Raw genomic sequence first — 14,559 nt, 5'->3', positions numbered from 1 at the left:
TAATAAGGAGTACTCGTTACTTTCCGGTCGTTGAAGTATTGACAAATGAGCTTTCAAGGCTCCAGTCCGTTATCTTAATACCTAGTAGGAAGGTCTTGAGAATCACAGTTATACGATAAATTGTTTAAGATTGTTACCAGTTTTCTTCTATTTAAAGACTGGGGCATATTTTAGAATAATAATTGTAAAAACATTTGCCGTAACCTTGCATTCCTGAAAGTACTAGAGGTCTAATCTTGAAGGGATGCAAAGTCCCTGCGCTTGGCCAGCGTGGTGGACTCAAGACCTAGTTTCTCTTTTATAACTGAAGAAAACCCTTGTATAGCAGCAGCGTATTTTGTTTTCATAATTTACCTATCTATTTCTCTTTCATAAATTGTTAAATATTGACCAAAATAAATAATAGGAGACCATTTATGATCCATACATTTTTGAAACTTGTTTTCAAGTGAACCTACAATCGCATAACTTTTGTGCCATACTAACTATTGCTCCAAATGGCTAGATCTATCGATATGTACTGTTTGTTTTGTTGGCACTTTAAAAAAAAGACCCAAAATCTAGACTCCAGATTTTTCTCATGGTGACATGAGTGATAACACCGTTACCTAAATCGAATGATCATTGATCATTAAATCAAACGCGTAGACGGCCAATGGCGTTTTCAAGGTCACGATTTTATTTGATGTAGTCATTTTGTTGTCTAGAAGTCTAGAGCTATGTATGCATGTAATGTAAATCTTTTTATTCAGTGTTTTAAGTTGTAAATTCATTGTTTGTTTTGTGCTTTTAGTCATACCTTTCATTTTAGCTGTTCGAAACACTTTTGTTTTCTGTTCAAAACTAATCTAAGTTAACTTAAATAACCTGAGTTAAATAAAATAAAATATTATATGGTGACGTCCTTTTGACGACTAGGTATTTATAGGAAAAGGGTTATTTAAGTAAAGTAAGCCGTTCCCGTGTAAATCTACATACAATACAAACTTTCGCATTCAAAATATTAGTAGATTGAGAAACGAGTATTATCACTAGCAAAATGACGACGTAGAACATCGAGATGAAACCGTGTTTGCCTGAGAGTTCTATAAATCAGTTCTTGCAGGAATGCAAACTCTCCAACCCGCAGTTGGTCTCCCGAGACTTAAAGCCTAATTCTTCCCCTATTCATTCAGGCCTATAATAATATAATTATCCCTTAGTGGTTCCTTTTGCCTAGTAGTCGGATGAAAATATGTTTATTTATTATTTTTTAATACACATTTTTCGATGTGAAATATAATGTAGGTGTGTGGAAAAGCTAATAAAAGAGTTACATTTTTATACAGAGCTCCTTCTAAACAACTGAACAAATTCTAGTAATCCTTTAAATTATGTTATACTTTGCCAGTGAGATTGTTTCCAGGGTGGACTGTGTGGCCATAAGACAAATAAGGGTGCAGGGTATTTTTTAAACATTAAATAAAATCATGGAAGTTTCAATAAACAATATTTTATTTTATTTATTATTGCACAAAATAATAACATCACAAAGCTACTTATTGCTATAAGGAATCATATTCTTATCGTACATTTTTATTTTGCTCAGTAATAAATAAATTACTACAAATTCTACAAAGATATACCATAAGACAAAGTCGTTTATCACTCGTTTGGTATTCAGGACTGATCGTGTGTTGATCAGTAAGGTCCATCAGCTTGGCGCGCGTCGACGAGCTCCGCGGCGTTGTCGTCGTAGCCCGCAGAGCGAGCGAGCTCCGCCGGCTCCACCGAGATCCTGGGCTTGAACCCTCTCTCGTCCGCCTCGTATTCTACCACCTGTTTAGTGCCATCAGGTAACACTACGAAGTATGATCCCTCAGCCCTGTTGTCCTGTCGCGTCTCAGTGTGGCCGAACTCACTTCCAGACTCGTAGTCGTTCACTTTGTACGCGAAGTCGTAGTTAGCAGGCTCCTGGTTGAGTTCTTCGTTGACTCCATCTCTGGCGTAAGAGTATCCTTCGTGCTCTGAGGACATGGAATCGCGCAACGAGGGAGGGCCGTACGTGTCGGAGAGACCAGACCTAGCAGAGGCAGCAGAATAAGACGAAGCGACGGCGCCGGTCTTGTGCTCAGCAGCACGGCTGGCAGGTACGCCATACTCCTGAGACACGCCTCGCGCACTCGCCACTGTGTAGCTCTCCGACACATCGCGCTGGCTCGGCGCTCCGTACGTCTGCGACGGAGCCGCAGCCTGCGAGTATGAGCCTGCATTCCTGGCTGAAGCAGCTCCGTGGCTGCGTGGAGAGGAACGGGCTCCGAACTGAGAGGAACCTTTGGAAGAACGAGAGCTGCTTGATGCGAATGACCTGGTGATGCTTCTGGGAGTGGTGTGACTGTCGTGAAAGTCACCAGATCGAGCCGAGCTTCTGGAGAACTGCGAGTTGCGAGCGGCGGGAGGACCGTACTGCTGGGAAGGAGAATGTTCGAAACTGCGCTGAGAAGGTACTCCGTATTCTTCTGAAGGAGTGCGCAGTTCTGGTGGACCGTATTGAGTAGACGGAGTCCTTGCGATATCAGAGCTTACAGATGGTACTCCGTACTCTTGAGACAAGCCACTCCTGGCGGCAGGAGCTCCATATAATCCTGATGGAGTGGAGCGAGCATTGGGGACTCCATACTCAGTGGAGAGAGCTCTGGTAGCTGGTGTGTGCTGAGCTGAAGACCTCGCATTAGGAACACCGTATTGTTGAGAAGGTCCGCTGCGAGCATGGGGAGGTCCGTAGGTCTGGGAGAGTCCAGATCTTGTGCTTGATGTTCTCGCACTCGGAGGTCCATATTCAGTAAAGGGAGCGTTGCGAGAGGAGGGAGCGGCAGGAGGTAAGTACTCCTGGGAGAGAGATCGTTGGAAGTCATGACTGTCATCGTGTCCATGTTCGTGGTTATGTTCGTGGTTGTGATCGTGTGAGGAGCGCGCTGAAGGATACCCGACACTGAAATATTAAGATAAGATTTTAGCTTTGTCGTTTATTAGTCTCTCTGTGAATATGGAAAATAATAGGTAATAAGTATATCATTGTGATGATTACATTTAGAGGTAAACAATTTTATCACTTACTCGAGAGGAGCTTCGGCGAGTGCCATCGACACTATACATAACAGTGGTATAAACACCTGAAACGAAACATGGATGTCATTAATTTATGATTGCAATATATTACATAGTAAATGTTGGTAAAATTAGCTTTCAATACTTTACCTTCATCTTTCAAGAGAGAGAAAAGCTGACTTTAGAGATCGTTGTTTGAAATGAACTGAAAAAAGAAAATATATCTGTTTTAAACAATACATCAGAATAAAAGTTTTGAATGTGTTGGAAGTCGTAACTGTTTTCCAAATGATTTTTAATTGATTGCTTTTCTTGTAATTAGTCATGTTTAAAGCTCTACTTAAAATCATCTTTTCGGTCTCGTTACCTGATCCGTATGTTTGTATATGAGTGTTGATCTTCGAATGGTAACATATTAACATGTGCAAGTATTTATACATACCTTTACAATAGCTTTCTATCAAACAACTTGTATGTACATCTGTCACACTACTTGTCACACGAATTTGAACTTTAACACGTTGTGACAAGAGTGAGAGGTGGTTTGTGTGTGTGTATGTGTTGTTAATAGTTACATTGTGGACTGATAGCAGGTGATAATAAAGAATTGAACACAATAATAAGAAGATGTTTAACGACAAGGACGGTTAAGGTCTCGACAACAATGCCGCAGGTTCGATCCTGGGCAATACCAAAAGCCTTGACCCACATATTTCTGTAAAGCATATTCTCCTCTGGTTTTAGGTTAATAAATGTTCTATTTCTGTGGTTTACTACTGTTTAGTCAAATTTGACCTCAAATGAAGCACGAGCTATCGAAATAAGTGGTTGTAAAGGTATTGTCTTTTCAAATTTTGATACTGAGGTGGACAGAAGTTCTATTTCAGATCCTTGTTGCAAAAGTCTCAGTAAGTTAGGGTAATTGAGAAACCATTTTGAAAACCAGTAAATCAGAGAAAGTGAAGAGGACTCTTTATTTTCAACACAATTAAGTATTAATAAAAGAGTTTCTAAAGCTCAAGTCCGTCATCTTAATATCTAGTAGGAAGGTCTTGAGGATCACGAAAAAAGTATGCGCGGAAGCTATTCTATGATTCGTTTAAGACTGTCACCAGTTTTTTCTATTCAAAAACTGGAGTATATTTTGTAATTATGAAATCATTTGCCGTTGTCATGACATTGACATTGCGTGCCCAAAAGTACTATATTCTTGAAGGAATGCAAAGTTACTGTGCTGGGCTAGCGTGGTGGACTCAAGGCCTAGTTCCTTCTAATTACAGAAGGAAACCCTTCGTAAGGAACGTAAAATAATGTTTTAACGAGTTTATATAGCTAATTTTATTTTGATAAATTGTAAAATATTGGCCAAAACACATAATAGGAGAGCGTTTAGGTTCCATACATTTTTGGAACTTGTTTTTAAGTGAACCTACAATCGCACAACTTTTGTGCCATAATAACTATTGCTCCAAATGGCAGGATCTATCGATACGTACAATTTGTTTTGTTGGCACTTTAAAAAACGACCCAATATTAATCATTTCCTTTGCAAAATTTCTAGGCTCAAGATTTTTCTCATAGTGACATCTTCTTACACCGTTACCTACATCGAATGATCATTCATCATTAAATCAGACGGTCAATGACGCTTTCAAGGTCACGTTTTATTTGCTGATGTCGGTGTACATTGTCTAGAAGTAGAGCAATGTAATGTTAATCTTGTTGTTCGGTAGATTAAGTTGTAAATGCGTTGTTTGCGTGAAATTCGTATGGAGCTTTTAGTCAAACGCTTGTTTCAGCTGTTCGAAACATTTTTGTTTTCTGTAGTGCGATTCTCTACAGTCAGTACCTACCTACTGTCGGGTAGCGAAAATATGACATACAAAATAGACGCCGCCCGATAGAGGCGCTGATCAGTAGCGCAATTCTGTATAATCTGTACCGTCGAGTATGGAGAGTTTGACATTTAGAATGTATTTCCAAAATAGTTTTTACAACGCCCGTTAGAGGCGCTGATCAGATTTTCATACAAAATTTCTCGATGACAAGCCGGTAGTCGGTAGTCGATAGTTTTAGAGAATCGAGGTACTGTTTGAAACTAATTTAGGTAGACTTAACTAACAAAAGTTTTATAACAAAACACATTAATTTGTATTTTAAAAAAATATACATAATATGATGACTGCCTCTTTCTACACCCATGGGAACATGGATATTTAAGGAAATTAATTAATTTAAGCAATCCTCTGAGAATTATATAAAGTAACTTACTCCAGTTTTCATGGATTTTTCTTTCTGTCATCTATTAACTAAGATCGTCAAGGTCACATAAGATGGAGTCATAAACCGTCGTCCTTTTAAAGGAAACGTAAAGCCTTCATTCCCTCGTTTAAACTCTTATCAATTCTGTTGGTATTTCATCTCGTCGAGATAAGACAATCAATGATCATCTGTTTCAAATGACCCTATTAAATGGTGAAAAGTAGTGATAGCATTTGCCTCCAACGCAAGTGGTCGAAGGTCCGAAACCTAGGCTTACATCAATGACTTAAAAAAATATGTGTGTTTGAGAAACAATTGTATTATCACCAACGTAATGATTACGTTGAATATTGAGATGAAACCTACTCCTGGGAGTTCTATAAATCAGTTATTGTAGTTTAAAGTCCATATCTAAAACAACTAAACAAATTCCAGTAATCCTTTAAATTATGTTAATCCTTATCAGTAACATTGTTTCCAGGGAGATTGTGTGGCCTTAAGATAGATAAGTACAGTTTGTACCCAACTAGCACACAAGCTGCTTATACAGTCGTTATACAGCCTGATAGTTGCATAAGAGTCGTTCAAATGCTGTACAATTCTCTATAAGTTGTATACTAGCTATTTAAAAAACCCTTTAACAGCTAGGCGGGACAGTAGCCGTTTAGTAGGAAACTAATGACTTATAGTGATATATGAGCATGTAATTGCATCGCTAGACAGCCTAGGGAAGTATAACTGAGTTAATGGAATCTTCTATAACACCGTTAACTGTATAAGGGGACTTTAGGAGATAAAGGAGTTTAAACGGAGTTATGCGTTGCGCTTATAGCGCTCAAGAGCGTAAATAAGCTTTTTGTAATGCCTTAGGTTCTATAACAGATTTTTTTAGGGCTAGTGTATTACTCATCTATAAAAGAGTTGCGTAGGTCTTTAATAGCGCCTTGAGCGTTATATCAGATATTTATATGGCTTCTGTACGGCAAATAGATGTATAAGGTATCATTCGAAACATTTTTACAGCCATGGGGATTACAGAATTATGTTAAGCACCTAAAGCGCTATAACCGAGTAATATACCTTTATACTAAAGCTTAAAATTATTATCATAATATATTTACATAGGTGCAGTGGTGGTTCAGTCTGTCAACTGTTTTTAAAGAAAAATAAATAAAATAAATAAAATAAATAAAATAAATAAAATAAATAAAATAAATAAAATAAATAAAATAAATAAAATAAATAAAATAAATAAAATAAATAAAATAAATAAAATAAATAAAATAAATAAAATAAATAAAATAAATAAAATAAATAAAATAAATAAAATAAATAAAATAAATAAAATAAATAAAATAAATAAAATAAATAAAATAAATAAAATAAATAAAATAAATAAAATAAATAAAATAAATAAAATAAATAAAATAAATAAAATAAATAAAATAAATAAAATAAATAAAATAAATAAAATAAATAAAATAAATAAAATAAATAAAATAAATAAAATAAATAAAATAAATAAAATAAATAAAATAAATAAAATAAATAAAATAAATAAAATAAATAAAATAAATAAAATAAATAAAATAAATAAAAAAAAATGATTTTCAAACTATTTTAATATTCAACGACTGACCCCTAAAAGTACGAGTAAAATGCTGGTGTGCGACCAAAACAGTTATATTGAAGCACTCCTATGCCACAACTGCAAAACCTTGAGGTCTACAACAGCAAACACTAGAGCCTTTGTACAGCTTAAGGCGCTAGAGCAGATGTAACCAACTCTGAGAGCTGCTTGATCGAGACGCCATTATAGCATTTGGTAAACATATTTTTGAGGTTATTACGATCTTTTGAAGATCATATAAATCTATAGCCTGGTAACGTTAACATAATTAAAATCATTTTTTATTCACCTATAACCCTAATTAAATTATCTGTAACCCTCAAAGTCTTATTTATGTTCAAAATACAATTTCCAAATCCACATATCTATATAATTTTTGCATTTAAAACTGAATATTTTGAGGGCGCATGAAAATATTGACGATAATATACATATATATTGACAGCAAACTGGCACTCGCACTTTCATATCACGTACACAAAGAAATAAAAGCGATAGACTACTTGTTATTTTAATAATCCAATCCGTAAAAATAAAATGTCTCCTCATTTGTCACTGATGATTCATTTTAAAAAAATATATTTAGTTTACACCATAATAAACCGACCATATTACTAATTTAGAGCGTTAGCATTTATAACCGTTACACAGTAGCGCTAAAATAAGGTAAAGGTGGTATAATCGCGCTGCAAGAGCTTTTTCGAACGCTCGTGGCGCTAACCACCTCTGTACAACAGCTGGTAAGCGCCACGAAGCTGCGAAAAAGCTCTTGTAGCGCGATTATACCACCTTCATCTTATTTTAGCGCTCCTGTATTACTACTATACTACGTATTATTATAATTACTATTTACGACCACTGTAGACCCAATGTCGAGCTATAAGCTGGACAGTATGGGCCTATTTGACGCTACAAGAGATCTGTAGCCGCTTATAGAACCACTATACTTCTTACTAAGGAGCCTAAGGCGTTATGAAAATCCTTTAACCGGCCATTGTGCAGCTTGTTATAGCGCTTGTGTGCTAGTTGGGTAAGCATTAAATAAAGTCATGAAAGTTTCAGTAAACAATATTTTATTACTGCACTAAAAAATGACACCACAAAGCTAATTATTGCTATGAGAAATCTTTTTTTTTTCGTACATTTTTTTATTTACTTACTAATAAATAAATAACTAAATATTTGACTATAATATATTACAGAAGTCAAAGCAGTTTATCACTCGTTTAGTAAGAGGACTGATGTTGTGTTGATCAGTAAGGTCCATCAGCTTGGCGAGCGTCGACGAGCTCAGCGGCGTTGTCGTCGTAGCCCGCAGAGCGAGCGAGCTCCGCCGGCTCCACCGAGATCCTGGGCTTGAACCCTCTCTCGTCCGCCTCGTATTCTACCACCTGTTTAGTGCCATCAGGTAACACTACGAAGTATGATCCCTCAGCCCTGTTGTCCTGTCGCGTCTCAGTGTGGCCGAACTCACTTCCAGACTCGTAGTCGTTCACTTTGTACGCGAAGTCGTAGTTAGCAGGCTCCTGGTTGAGTTCTTCGTTGACTCCATCTCTGGCGTAAGAGTATCCTTCGTGCTCTGAGGACATGGAGTCGCGCAACGAGGGAGGGCCGTACGTGTCGGAGAGACCAGACCTAGCAGAGGCAGCAGAATAAGACGAAGCGACGGCGCCGGTCTTGTGCTCAGCAGCACGGCCGGCAGGTACGCCATACTCCTGAGACACGCCTCGCGCACTCGCCACTGAGTAGCTCTCCGACACATCGCGCTGGCTCGGCGCTCCGTACGTCTGCGACGGAGCCGCAGCCTCCTGCGAGTACGTACCTGAACTCCTGGCTGAAGCAACTCCGTGGCTGCGTGGAGAGGGACGGGCTCCGAACTGAGAGGAACCTTTGAAAGAACGTGAGCTGCTTGATAAGAAGGATCTGGCGATGCTTCTGGGAGTGGTGTGACTGTCTTGAAAGTCACCAGATCGAGCTGAGCTTCTGCGAGCGGCGGGAGGACCGTACTGCTGGGAAGGAGAATGTCCGAAACTGCGCTGAGAAGGTACACCGTATTCTTCTGAAGGAGTGCGCAGTTCTGGTGGACCGTATTGAGCAGACGGAGTCCTTGCGATATCAGAGCTTACAGGTGGTACGCCGTACTCTTGAGACAAGCCACTCCTGGCGGCAGGAGCTCCATATAATCCTGATGGAGTGGAGCGAGCACTGGGGACTCCATACTCAGTGGAGAGCGCTCTGGCAGCTGGTGTGTGCTGAGCTGAAGACCTCGCATTAGGAACACCGTATTGTTGAGAAGGTCCGCTGCGAGCATGGGGAGGTCCGTAAGTCTGGGAGAGTCCAGATCTTGTGCTTGATGTTCTCGCACTCGGAGGTCCATATTCAGTAGAGGGAGCGTTGCGAGAGGAGGGAGCGGCAGGAGGTAAGTACTCCTGGGAGAGAGATCGTTGGAAGTCATGACTGTCATCGTGTCCATGCTCGTGGTCGTGGTTATGTTCGTGGTTGTGATCGTGTGAGGAGCGCGCTGAAGGATACCCGATACTGAAATATTAAGATAAGATTTTAGCTTTGTCGTTTATTAGTCTCTCTGTGAATGTGGAAAATAATAGGTAATATATCATTGTGATGATTACATTTAGAGGTAAACAATTTTATCACTTACTCGAGAGGAGCTTCGGCGAGTGCCATCGACACTATACATAACAGTGGTATAAACACCTGAAACAAAACATGGATTACATTAATTTATGATTGCTCTGTAATATTATCATAGTATAATGTAGTTGTGTCCAATAGCTTGAAATACTTTACCTTCATTTTTTAGGAGAGAGAAGGGTTGTCTTGAGAGATCGTCGTCTGTTATGAACTGAAAGAAAAAAATGAATTTTTAAAACAAAACGTTAGTGTAAAAGATAACTCTTGATTGTTTTATAATGGATTTCAATTCGTTGCTTTCTTATTATTGTTTTGAGTTGAGTAATGATTAAAACTCATGAAAAAGTCATCTTTTCGGTCTCGTTACCTGATTCGAATGTTTGTATATGAATGTTGATCTTCGAATGGTGACATATTAACATGTGCAAGTATTTATACATACCTTTACAATAGCTTTCTATCAAACAACTTGTATGTACATCTGTCACACTACTTGTCACACGAATTTGAACTTTAACACGTTGTGACAAGAGTGAGAGGTGGTTTGTGTGTGTGTATGTGTGTGTTGTGAATAGTTACATTGTGGATTGATAGCAGGTGATAATGAATTGAAGACTATTACGAGACAATATGAGACTTAGTGGGTAAGGTCTTGACTATGGCTTTAATTGTAATAATGATGGAATCTTCAAGTAGGTCAAGGTAGAACTTATTAATACTGATTCGGCAGATTTTGAAGTTAATCGGAAAATCGATGAAAATATTATTGATATATAGAAGCTTTGTTTTGTTTTCAGCGGAGCTCTACGTTAGGAATATAAATGTTCAGCGACACTTTACGATAATGAATGACGAATGCCCATGACAATGATGAGACAATGTAGAAGCATTAGTTGTCTTTTTGCTGTTTACGTAGTACTGTTTACCTGCCTGTCTTTAAATTTTGATCATTCTTGTTCATAAATTTTTCTTTTAATATGAATATTTTCAATCTAATCTAAATTCTCTTATAGTGTGGGTACAAAACTTGATTTCAATAAGTAATAATAAGAATTAAGTTAGAATTGTTTTGATACCCAACATGCTTAAAGCTCTAAACTAAACAAACTTTGCAGACGCTTAGTTAACGTATTCAACTATTCACGTCCTTATTACATTCAAAATAAGGTATCTATTACATTGGTCTAAATACTAGATAATGCGTGCTATCCTTCTCAAAGCCATGACCTTGAAAGCGACATTGACCCTCAAATTGATGAGTTGTCGTTTGTTGTTAACGGTGAAAGAAGAACGTGAGAATACTAACTTGCCTGAGAGTCTACATAAACGTCCTTGAAGGAATATTAGTAATAATTGATTATGGGTTTGTATTTTTCAGCTCTGGAAAGGTTATTTATGCATTTTCTCAAACTGTTTAGAACTCTTGTTAATCTTTCAGAATTTTTGTTTTATCTATTGTCTAACTCTTAGTTAATATCCCTTCTTCAATTGCAAAGCTGGCTTTGAATATTCGGTTTCCTAAAAAAACATTTTGCCAAGTTTCGATAATTTTTTCAAATTAAGTTCACTCGGTCATTTTGTCATTAAGTGAAAGTTCTCTAGGCACACGCAGTTTTAAAAGGATCCATATTTCTTCTAACTTCTTCCATAGCTCCTCTTTCATTTAATCATTTTCATTTTTACTATTTTTTACTTTTTCTCTCCAGACTTGAACTCATTACCTGGTTTCTGTAGAGTACTCACTACGTCATCCTCGTCACATATTGTCTCATAATAGTCTTCAATTCATTATCACCTGCTATCAATCCACAATGTAACTATTAACAACACACACACACACACACACACACAAACCACCTCTCACTCTTGTCACAACGTGTTAAAGTTCAAATTCGTGTGACAAGTAGTGTGACAGATGTACATACAAGTTGTTTGATAGAAAGCTATTGTAAAGGTATGTATAAATACTTGCACATGTTAATATGTTACCATTCGAAGATCAACACTCATATACAAACATTCGAATCAGGTAACAACACCAATAAAAAAAAATACGAATTTCAGATGAGATTCAAGCAATAAGAAAACCAATCAATTGAAATTTATTATAAAACAGTCAGGAGTTTTTACATTCTAGAAACTTTTACACTTATATTTTGTTTTAAACATACATTTTCATGTTTCAGTTAATTTCAAACATCGATCTCTCGAGTCAGCTCTTCTCTCTCTTGAAAGATGAAGGTAAAGTATTAAAAGCTAATTTTACCAGCATTTACTATGATATTAGTTAAATTGCAATCATAAATTAATGACATCCATGTTTTGTTTCAGGTGTTTATACCACTGTTATGTGTTGTGTCCATGGCACTCGCCGAAGCTCCTCTCGGGTGAGTCATAGAAAATAAGCCTCTAAAGTAATCATCACAATACGTTTGATTTTAAATATTTGCAGAGACAAATGTAAACGCGAAACTTAAAATATTATCTTAATATTTCAGTGTCGGGTATCCTTCAGCGCGCTCGTCACACGATCACAACCACGAACATAAACACGACCACGAACATAACCACGACCACGAACATGGACACGATGACAGTCATGACTTCCAACGATCTCTCTCCCAGGAGTACTTACCTCCTGCCGCTCCCTCCTCTCGCAACGCTCCCTCTACTGAATATGGACCTCCGAGTGCGAGAACATCAAGCACAAGATCTGGACTCTCCCAGACTTACGGACCTCCCCATGCTCGCAGCGGACCTTCTCAACAATACGGTGTTCCTAATGCGAGGTCTTCAGCTCAGCACACACCAGCTGCCAGAGCTCTCTCCACTGAGTATGGAGTCCCCAATGCTCGCTCCACTCCATCAGGATTATATGGAGCTCCTGCCGCCAGGAGTGGCTTGTCTCAAGAGTACGGTGTACCACCTGTAAGCTCTGATATCGCAAGGACTCCGTCTATTCAATACGGTCCACCAGAACTGCGCACTCCTTCAGAAGAATACGGAGGTCCTTCTCAGCGCAGTTTCGATCATTCTCCTTCCCAGCAGTACGGTCCTCCCGCCGCTCGCAACTCGCAGTTCTCCAGAAGCTCAGCTCGATCTGGTGACTTTCAAGACAGTCACACCACTCCCAGAAGCATCGCCAGGTCCTTCGCATCAAGCAGCTCGCGTTCTTCCAAAGGTTCCTCTCAGTTCGGAGCTCGTTCCTCCCCATTTAGCCACGGATCTGCTTCTGCCAGGAATGCGGGCTCATACTCGCAGGAGGCTGCGGCTCCGTCGCAGACGTACGGAGCGCCGAGCCAGCGCGATGTGTCGGAGAGCTACTCAGTGGCGAGTGCGCGAGGCGTGTCTCAGGAGTATGGCGTACCTGCCAGCCGTGCTGCTGAGCACAAGACCGGCGCCGTCGCTTCGTCTTATTCTGCTGCCTCTGCTAGGTCTGGTCTCTCCGACACGTACGGCCCTCCCTCGTTGCGCGACTCCATGTCCTCAGAGCACGAAGGATACTCTTACGCCAGAGATGGAGTCAACGAAGAACTCAACCAGGAGCCTGCTAACTACGACTTCGCGTACAAAGTGAACGACTACGAGTCTGGAAGTGAGTTCGGCCACACTGAGACGCGACAGGACAACAGGGCTGAGGGATCATACTTCGTAGTGTTACCTGATGGCACTAAACAGGTGGTGGAATACGAGGCGGACGAGAGAGGGTTCAAGCCCAGGATCTCGGTGGAGCCGGCGGAGCTCGCTCGCTCTGCGGGCTACGACGACAACGCCGCTGAGCTCGTCGACGCGCGCCAAGCTGATGGACCTTACTGATCGAGGCAAGATCAGTCCTGAATACCAAACGAATGATAAACAGCTTTGTCTTCTTATCTTAGAAATTTATTTATTACGAAGCAAATAAAAAAATGTACGAAAAAAAGAGATTTTTCATAGCAATAAGTAGCTTTGTGATGTAATTATTTAGTGCAATAATAAAATATTGTTTATTGAAACTTTGATGATTTTATTTAAAGTTTGGAAAATTTTCCACACACAGTCATCCCTGGTAAAAATATTACTAAAAAGATTACTAGAATATGTCCAGTTAACACACGCTTAAAGAGTTATGGTTATTATTTGGTTTTGCATATACCTTCATTATAATAGATGAATGTGTCTACTTATTAATAAATGAACATATTGTACGTCCAACTACTAAGCAAAAGGCACCAATAAGAGGTAAATAAATAGGCCTTGAATGATTAAGGGAAGAATTAGACCTAGACTCTCAGAAAGACCAACTGCGGGTTTAAGAGTCTATCTATTTACAAAAACTGATAGTGCGGGATTTGTAATTTTTTCAACAAAAAAAGATCTTAGTTGACACAAAGAAAATCATAGATATATAGAAGCTAAGAAAACTCGAGTACGTTTTTTATTATCAATGTCAGAACATTACTTAATAGTCCATTGAAATGTTACATGAGATTTTATTTATTAGAGGACGCAATTTTATTTTTGGAACATGTAGGGGGGTCAATAGAAGCTTAACTTGAAGTTTGTGGGGTCGCCACCCTTGTCCCCCGGCCGCCATCTTGGAAAAGGGGGTGGAAACACTTTTTTCGCTATATCTCGGAAACTATGCGTCTTACAATAAAATTGTAAAAGCATAATTTGTAGCAAATTATTTTGTCTACAAATATGTTCAATAACTTTTTGTCCTAAATTAACAAAAAACAGTTTTGAAACTGAGCTTTATAAAACTGAGGTAATTTAAGCGAGCCCGGATTAGTGTAAAACAGAAAAAAAATCAAACATCTGAATGAAAAGGTATGCCTAAAAGCTCCAAACTAACTTTAAGCCTACAATGCATTAACAACTTAAACTATAGAAGAACAAGATTCACATTACATTGCTCTACTTCTAGACAATATATACAGTCATCA

The 14,559-nt window shown here is 38.6% G+C and overlaps 3 protein-coding genes across 3 annotated transcripts; 1 reads left to right on the top strand and 2 right to left on the bottom strand.

Annotated features, from left to right (window-relative positions):
• Positions 1-1,680: 1,680 nt before the first annotated feature.
• Positions 1,681-3,243, bottom strand: LOC142984066 (uncharacterized). The gene is made up of 3 exons (XM_076131377.1): positions 3,238-3,243; positions 3,097-3,152; positions 1,681-2,971 (listed from the first exon to the last, which is right to left on the bottom strand). Exons 1-3 carry the CDS (start codon positions 3,241-3,243, stop codon positions 1,681-1,683), a joined length of 1,353 nt encoding a protein of 450 aa, XP_075987492.1.
• A 4,989-nt stretch (positions 3,244-8,232) lies between these two features.
• LOC142984065 (uncharacterized) lies at positions 8,233-9,793 on the bottom strand. The gene is made up of 3 exons (XM_076131376.1): positions 9,788-9,793; positions 9,639-9,694; positions 8,233-9,517 (listed from the first exon to the last, which is right to left on the bottom strand). Exons 1-3 carry the CDS (start codon positions 9,791-9,793, stop codon positions 8,233-8,235), a joined length of 1,347 nt encoding a protein of 448 aa, XP_075987491.1.
• Positions 9,794-11,636: 1,843 nt separating this feature from the next.
• Positions 11,637-13,447, top strand: LOC142984273 (uncharacterized). Its single transcript, XM_076131753.1, has 4 exons — positions 11,637-11,660; positions 11,818-11,872; positions 11,963-12,018; positions 12,130-13,447. Exons 2-4 carry the CDS (start codon positions 11,867-11,869, stop codon positions 13,445-13,447), a joined length of 1,380 nt encoding a protein of 459 aa, XP_075987868.1. The 5' UTR covers positions 11,637-11,660; positions 11,818-11,866.
• The last annotated feature ends 1,112 nt before the right edge of the window (positions 13,448-14,559 follow it).

This window comes from Anticarsia gemmatalis, chromosome 26 (assembly GCF_050436995.1).
Source record: "Anticarsia gemmatalis isolate Benzon Research Colony breed Stoneville strain chromosome 26, ilAntGemm2 primary, whole genome shotgun sequence".
In the NCBI taxonomy this organism is placed as follows: Eukaryota; Metazoa; Arthropoda; class Insecta; order Lepidoptera; family Erebidae; genus Anticarsia; species Anticarsia gemmatalis.
This window is presented reverse-complemented; position numbering and strand designations above follow the sequence as displayed.

What these genes read in the sequence shown, in the direction of transcription:
- LOC142984066 (XM_076131377.1), bottom strand. An exon ending in CTCGCCGAAGCTCCTCTCGA is followed by an intron (nt 2,972 to 3,096) that starts GTAAGTGATAAA and finishes TTAATATTTCAG; the next exon opens with TGTCGGGTATCCTTCAGCGC.
- LOC142984065 (XM_076131376.1), bottom strand. An exon ending in CTCGCCGAAGCTCCTCTCGA is followed by an intron (nt 9,518 to 9,638) that starts GTAAGTGATAAA and finishes TTAATATTTCAG; the next exon opens with TATCGGGTATCCTTCAGCGC.
- LOC142984273 (XM_076131753.1), top strand. An exon ending in CTCGCCGAAGCTCCTCTCGG is followed by an intron (nt 12,019 to 12,129) that starts GTGAGTCATAGA and finishes TTAATATTTCAG; the next exon opens with TGTCGGGTATCCTTCAGCGC.